Below are 7715 nucleotides of genomic sequence, written 5' to 3'. Positions count from 1 at the left end.
GAGTTTGTTTTGAGACAGAGTTCAGAGGTACAGCCTAGCGTTACCCAGTCCATCCTACGCGGTGATTACCGGTGAGCCCAGGGCTGCAGAGGAAAGGGTGCAAACCCTGCAATACGCCGTCATGCCTCCCACCCCTTTTCCCCATTCAGGCACATCCCTGTCTTTGACAGGGCTGGCTGAAGTCCTGGAACATGATGTTTAGTTTCTTTTCCAGCATTTTTCTTAGTAAAACAAATATTTTTTTTCCTCACCCTCTTCTGACATCTTTGGACGTCTTTCTCTGTTTTGTGCCCTCGTGTAGGAAACAGAATATTAGGTTAGATGGATGCTTAATCTGGAGCAGTAAGGCCGTTCTTAAATAATTGGTGTATTTCTGATACCATAAAAACATACAGCGCTTTTTAAAAATCTCACTAAAATGTTACTCTGGGAAATAATAAATGGCAAAGAATTCCGTTGTGTGACAAAACCACATATGAAATAGCTTTTCTTCTGCCAGCTTTGGGGTTCCCACCTCTAAAATTGACAGAAGGCTTCATTACTCTTGTGCTAGAGGACAGGGGAGAATAGAAACTTCTCACCTAATTTTTCTGGAGCAGTTGCTATTTTACATATTTCTATCCTCAAGGAAGCGAAGGCAGTTAAGAGGAGAACACGGCAGGCAGAAATGAGCAGCTTTGTTTTGCTGTATGAATGGGGTTGAAAGGAGACAAACCTTATAAAGCAGAGATTGGGTAAAGAAACCCACTGGCTTTTATTCCTGTGAGTTTAAAGCACCAGAACTTTCTCGATGCTTGGATTTGTTCTCTAAAACAAGGCGACTTCAAAGGCTTTTATAAATCACGTCAGAGCTCGGAGCACCTTATGTTCTGTGACTGGTCGGCGAAGGAGCACAGAAGCGTTTTGTCGTGTGCGTGAAAGAGGTGGTGTGCGAGAGAGCCTGCTCTCAAGGGAATCCCCTACCTCCCTATCTCTAAATAATCCATACCCTTCTAGACAGGGAATGTCGGGGCTTTTTTATGCAGTCTCAATATTTTTCTATGACTTGCTCCATTATTTATTCTGGACTGGCTTTCCAATTTGCAATGCCCTGAGCAAGCGTGGTGCCTGCCTTGAGCTACCAGAGGGGGAATCTGGCTGCGAATTGCCTCCCCATCTGTCGTGGACTGAGCGAGAAAGATCCAAACTGGCAGGGATATATATATTTTTTTTTCCCCCTTTCCCTTTGCTTCTGCTGCCAGAAGGGGAAACTGGAACTGGCCCATGAGTTATTGAGTTAATATAGGGCCACAGAGCTGGAGACCCCCAGATTGCAGAGCCTGAAGTCTTAAGACCCCTTGGGTGCCTGCTGAACGTATTGCGGCGAGCATTTCCTTCCCTTGGTGCAGGTCTTTACAGCTGCCTCCTCGCTTCGCTCTCAACTTATGCAAACGCACCCTTCCCCGGCGCAGCAACGCTGCTCTGAGGCGCTGGGCTAACTCTTCGGCCTCCTGCAGGAGGCTCCTCTAACAAAACCTGGTTAGATAAGTTTGCTCCCACTGGTCAGTTGGGAGGGCATCTGCCCCCCTTTCCAGGGATCCCCCGGGCGCACTTTCCTATAGCTCCTTGCGATGTTTTAGTATATCGCAGTGTTTCTTCGTGTGAATCTGTGCCCAGGACTGCGTGCTTTCTTCTCCTTGGCTGGCTTCTTCCCCCTTCTGCTCTCTCCTGTCACCTTTCCACGGTTTGCTGAATATCATCTAATTCTGAATAACAGCAAAAGCAATCTATTTTACCCTCCTCTCTTTCCCCAAACCCCTCCTATACTCCATGCAAAACACCTGGGGATGCTTTTGAGCTGACAGTCATCACTGCCACCTTTCATCCAAGGCAAAAAACCCCTGCCTGTACCTTCCACAGTTCCTGACCCTGATGTGGGACAGTCCTGAGCCAAACTCCCTGAACCATGGCTCAAGACTCTACTTCAAAAGGCTCTATTTTGGACACGATATTTGTGTCTAGAGAGGATGCTGGTCAAGCAAAACCCCACGTCTGAACCCCTCCCTTCCGCAGGCTTGGAAGCATGTAGACCTTGATCCAAACTTTGGGACTTGTTACCCCACTCCAGCAGTTGGGGTGGCCTGGTCTTATTCAGCAGAGATGAATGTCAGGCTGCTGTTGCCCTGAAGGAGCTGCAATGCTTAATGGGACAGATTGTTTACAACAAGTCCCGCTTGTGAAATTAGGCAAATTATCAGGAAAGACTGGCCCGTCCCCTCCTTGTCAAGCTGCATACTCAAGTGAGGGTCTGCGGTTGATGTGTCATTAACAAACTGCGGCCCAGGCTGTGATTCAGCCAGGGGTCTCTAATTTGCAGGTGGAATTTGCACTTTTTATATAGTTTTTTAAAAAAATGATCCCCTGCTCATTCACAGCATAGCATTTTTGTGCTTCAGGTGAATGCTCCTCAGGTAGCTGCTACTTGCCTCTCAAAATCAAGAGGTCTTGCTCACTCACAGGTTTAAAGGCTGTTGGCTTTTAGCTCAACTGTTCATTCGTTTTGTCACCTGTGTGGCTTGTTGAGAAATAGCTCTGAGGGGTTCAAAAACGACCGGGGCTCAGCTGAGCTCAACTCTGCTGAGGTGCGAGGCGCTGTGCCGGCCCCTGTAGCAGCTGAACTAATGTGTGTTGTAGACACATCTGTAGCTTATGGGTGCTGTTTATTAGCCAAAACTAAGTTTAGCAATGTTCAGGGAGTCCTCCTTGCTGCAGTTTTTATGATTCTCGCGCTCCTGCACCCCTCCACGAGCCAGAGGTGGAGGGGCAGCTAGTGGCCTGCGTGTCCGCTCGGGGCCCTTTCCCGTGTGAAATTCAGCGTTAGGTTGAGCTATAAAGTTACCTTCTTCCTCTAACCTGTGTTTCATTTTAGCACACAGCTGTTTTCTGTGATATTTTGGGTCTGCTTTTGCTGCGTCGCTAATACGTCCTTCTGAAAATAGCGCGAGCTTCGCCCTGGTAATTCATGATTTCCATCCCCAGGCTCAAGCACTACAGGGGTGCGGGGAAGAAAGCTGTGTAGGCAAGACCAAAGGCAGCTGTATACTGTGAAATAATAAGTATCAGGCAAAATACAGCATCACAGCTAATAGATGTATTTTAAAAGTGGAAACATCTATGTTTAATTGCATTTAAAGTACGTAGTGAGAAACCACAGTTATACATTGTTATAACAAACCTTTACATCTGAAGTCAGAATAATACAAAAAAAAGTGCTGATTATATATGGTCAAAATAACTGAGGCAAAAATTCGACAACATCTTCTAAAATATTAGCATGTGGCCCCTGCCAGCAACACTCTAAAGGTCAGGCTGAATAATGTCAGTGACGATCACTGGTTTTCCTTAGCTTATCCAAAAACAACAACCCAAAAAACTGTTTTGTTTTTTTTTGTTTGCTCTTTTTTTTTTTTGCATAGCTTTCAATATTGCTGCACTCTCACCTCTGCATATTGCAAGCCCATCTCAGTTCTGAGATAATTTCTTTAAAGTTCTGAATATTTTTAATCCAGTTCTCCTCAAATACATAATATATATTTTCTACCAATTATAAATACATCATTTTTATTAATCTGATTTCCATAACATGCATTTGTATAATTACTGTACAATCAAAATAGATATTGACTTTACACAGTGTGTATGCTTTTATTTCAGCGATATTGTTCAGACACACTGCTCAACAAATCAAGCAAATAGGGAAATAAAAAGGAAAAAAAAAAAAAAAAGGAGGGGGAAATAACCCCTGGGAGGAAACAGAATCTCACAGTGTTTACAGACAAAAAAACGAAAGGAAAAATACTTATCGGAAAAAGGGTTTATTAATACATAGAAAATCCCCACAATAGTTGAAACACACTTTAGGAACTAGTAAACACGTTAAATAGAGTTGTGCCAATTACGCAGTGCCCAAGCATCTGCTTGCTCTTAATTAGATGGGGAGGTGAATGACCACTGTTTATTTTCATTTTCCTCATTAATTATGAAAAACTGCATTTAATTCATCTTGCATGGTGAGAGACTGGCTGCGCAGATGTAAGTCGTAAGGGAAGTGGCTCTCTGTAGGCAACCTGAACATAGAGCTCTGCCCAAGGGGACCCCTGGGTGGCACTGCACAGTAATGCATGCCGTAATTGTAATTTTTGCCATAGTCCAAGCTTTCTTCTTGCTTCAGGGAAAATATCCCATTATAGTTAATTGGGGGAGGACTTAAGGGACCTTCAAACTGTGGGCTGGCGCACTCGGGGGAAGTGCTTTCATAGAAGGACTCATAAGCGCTGCAGTAATTGTAAGGTTTCATGGACTTGGAGTTGTCGAGAGTCCCGTGCCCCGGGGGGGTGCCGAGCTCGGGGCTGTGGTAGGGGGGGTAGAAGGTGGAGTAGGGCGAGCGGGTGTGATGGGCGCCTTCGCCCGCCTGGCCCATCAGGAAACTTCTGGCATTCAGCTGCAGGCATCCCGCCACCAAGTTTGTCGTTGGCTGGGACAGACCCTTGCACAAGTTTTGGACGAAGGTGAGCAGGTCGGGTCTCTTGCCAATTCGCAGGATCTCAGAAAGAGCCCAAATGTAGTTCTTGGCTAGTCTTAAAGTTTCTATTTTGGACAGTTTTTGTGTTTTAGAATAACAAGGGACCACTTTCCTTAAATTGTCCAGGGCGTCGTTAAGGCCGTGCATCCGGTTCCTCTCTCTAGCGTTGGCTTCTTGTCGCCTGAATTTGATCCTTTCCATCCTTATCTTGCTTGTCTTTTTTTTCCGAAGGCCCCTTCGCCTGGGCAAGCCATTCTCATCCTCCTCTTCTCTCTCTTCCTCCTCCTCCTCTTTTTCTGTGTCTTCTCCAGGAGATCTTTTAATATTCTTTCCTCGGAGCACAATCTGCTTCGAAAAGCTTTCTGGGTTCTTCATTTGCTTTTGGTCATCACTTTCTCTGGAAAACTTTCTGCACATCTGGGATTCTGGCATTACAACAGACTCATCAAACGGTAGTGTTAACATGGTTCTATAATCTTAAGTTACCTGAAAGAATGCCAGCACAATATTTAAATATTTCCATTTTTAAAGTTTGCCGACTTATACACACATCCTCATGCACCTTTCGTGCGTCTGTGTGCACGCTCTGTGTATATGAGTGTGTATGTGTGTATACATAAATGCACAATCTGTATTTTTTTACATAAAACGCCAGTTTCAAATGCTCGCTTTTTAAAAAATAAAAGCTGTCCAGAATTTTAAAATCACTGGAAACATTCAAAACCTTGCAACTAAATAGACACTTTTCTCACAGATAAACATAGAATAAATCAATATTTAAAATGTACAATTAGCTCCCTGCTCATTTATCTTATTTTTAAACGAGTCCTTCGAACCCTCACCACCGTGGAATTCAAAGAAATGCAAAACATGATAAAGCAATACAGAAATTTCATTAATCCAAATTCCCCTGGGTGAAAAAATAAGGAGAGCGAGAGCAGTCTTAAAATTGAAAAGTGCCATATCTCTATTAACTGATAGTTAAATATTTTAAAATCACTTTTTGACATATTTCAAAGTTTTTTTCCCCCCATGTTTCTTCCCTTATGAATCAAGATATTAAACTCTAGTAAGTTAGAGTGGGTGAGAAAAAAAAATTAATGGAACATCCCCCCAAGATCACTCAGCTACTAACATAATGAAAAACGAAGACATTTTTTTCTAATGATTTTTATGAAAATCACATATTACACATTTCATATTAAAACAAAAATCAGAACGATCTAACCCTAAACATATTCAGATTAGAGTTAGGAAATAAAATCTCCCTACCTTTTTTTTTTTTTTTTCTTTTTCCCAGCAAAAATTCTAATTCATATTATGTATTTAGTTAGAATAAACTTATTTGCTTTTTCTCTTTTTCTTTCTTCCCTTTTTTTTTTTTTTCTCCCCTATCAATTGTGGTGGGGGGGAGGTGAAAAATTCCCTGCACGCTATAGCAATGTTTATGTTCTGTGAGGCTCAGACGTCTCCCTCCAGCTCGTAGCTGACAGGAGCGGTCTGTAGATTCTGACTGCAATCCTGCACGTGTGCTCAGAATCCAGCCTGGAGTGGGAAAATAATTTCCTTTTCCCAATTATTTTGCTTTTGTTTGCAGTTTGAGAGCAGCAAAAGCTTGGAGCCCACGGTCCTCAAAGAGACAAACAAAACGAATGCAGGGACTTTTTTAAATAGAGCAAAACTAAACAAAAACCCCAGTCAAAGACTAACTCTACCAGTATTGTCTACACACTTGCAATATTACATAACACCAATGAAAGTATGCAATTGCATCAGAAGAATAAAATGTTAGGAGGAGTTATTAGACAGTAAATAGCATACATAAAATACAAGACAATGATACTGTATCTTTAAACACTTGCATGCACACCCAGCACCAACTGAAATATATCTTTATTTGTATTACCTTAGCTTTTTATTTCATTCAACAATCAGTTTTCATTTTTTGCCTTCCAAATCTTTTCAGTCTGAATGTCGCATCGTCTCCTGGAGTCTAGATCTGTGTATATCTGCACTATCTCATTGATCTCTAAAAAGTGACATTGATGCCAACTGCCAGAGCTGGTACCCATGCCATCTGCTAGTGACGTCACGGGGCAGAGAAAACCACGTGAGCCTTTCTCCTGGGACCTTCATTCTGCACTGATCATCTGGCATCCCTCTAAGTGGGTACCAGCATTCATGTATCAACACAGAAGGTTAGACTGATAGAGAAAAAAAAAAAAAAAAAAAAAAGAACAGGAAAAAAATCTGCACCAGCATTTCACATACAGTAGGTGCCTTTCCACTGGAGCTGCTTCTTTTTAGCAGTCTAGCTGCACGGATAGACGTGCCAACATTTGGTGCTATCCCTGCCTACAGGTACGGCTGCCCTGTGGTTGTTAATACGGTATTGTTTATACGAAAAGTGCTGTCTGGTATCGATCCGAGTCCCTCCGGTGCACCTGGTACCCAGGGGAAAAAAAAAAGGAAAAGGCGAGGAAGGGAAGGCAGGAGTGGGGAAGTAATACCGGTGCTGTAACACATAGCACGGTCACAAAAAGTAGTTTTTGTGTGACGCTGCTGGGAGTGATTTTTTGGGGTGTGGGTTGTTTTGTTTTTTTTTTCTTGAGTGCCGAGTGTTGCCCCAGAGCGCGGGATAATGGGAGCAAAACTCCTGCCGGCTGCAAGAAACCCTCCCCTTGCATCCCTCGGTGGTTTTTGACATTCCCGAAAGAAAAGAGGCATCTGTGGGAAACTGGACGTACAACGTGAAGATTTAATGAACGATGCCTTTTTTTCGGCAGCGCGTGGCGGGGCTCGCTGGTCCCCGTCCTGCCCTGGTGGGATGCGACCGGGGTGCACCTGCTCCTGGCGGGGCGACAGGCTGGCAGGGAAAACTCGGGGCGCTGGGAGGGCTTCCCCTCTGCCAAATTTTCCCCGCCTTTTTGCCAGCACTTCCCCAAAATCTCTTTAAAAGCGGAGTTCTTTCCTTTGGAAACACGCTCTTCTTCCTCCTAAAATCTTCCCCATTTGCCTCCCTGGCTGCTCCTTTCTTCATGCCCTTGTTTCTCCCCGTCAGCTGCCTCCCCTGTGCTCCCTGCTCTTCCTCCCTTAACCCTTTTGTCTCTTTCCACGGGCAAGAAACTGTTAAATGAAGCTGACAAAGCCTCTC

The 7715-nt window shown here is 43.8% G+C and overlaps 1 protein-coding gene across 1 annotated transcript; it reads right to left on the bottom strand.

The window, feature by feature from the left end:
- Positions 1–3130: 3130 nt before the first annotated feature.
- NEUROD6 (neuronal differentiation 6) lies at positions 3131–6707 on the bottom strand. The gene is made up of 2 exons (XM_063325547.1): positions 6468–6707; positions 3131–5047 (listed from the first exon to the last, which is right to left on the bottom strand). The coding sequence occupies exon 2, from the start codon at positions 5024–5026 to the stop codon at positions 4013–4015; it is 1014 nt and encodes a 337-aa protein (XP_063181617.1). The 5' UTR covers positions 5027–5047; positions 6468–6707; the 3' UTR covers positions 3131–4012.
- Positions 6708–7715: the final 1008 nt, after the last annotated feature.

Source organism: Chroicocephalus ridibundus, chromosome 2 (genome assembly GCF_963924245.1).
Source record: "Chroicocephalus ridibundus chromosome 2, bChrRid1.1, whole genome shotgun sequence".
NCBI lineage: Eukaryota > Metazoa > Chordata > Aves > Charadriiformes > Laridae > Chroicocephalus > Chroicocephalus ridibundus.
The sequence above is the reverse complement of the archived record's forward strand: the minus strand, read 5'-3'. Positions and strand labels throughout refer to the sequence as shown.

Excerpts from the sequence above, each read along its gene's own strand:
- NEUROD6 (XM_063325547.1), bottom strand. The coding sequence starts at position 5,026 with ATGTTAACACTACCGTTTGATGAGTCTGTTGTAATGCCAGAATCCCAG.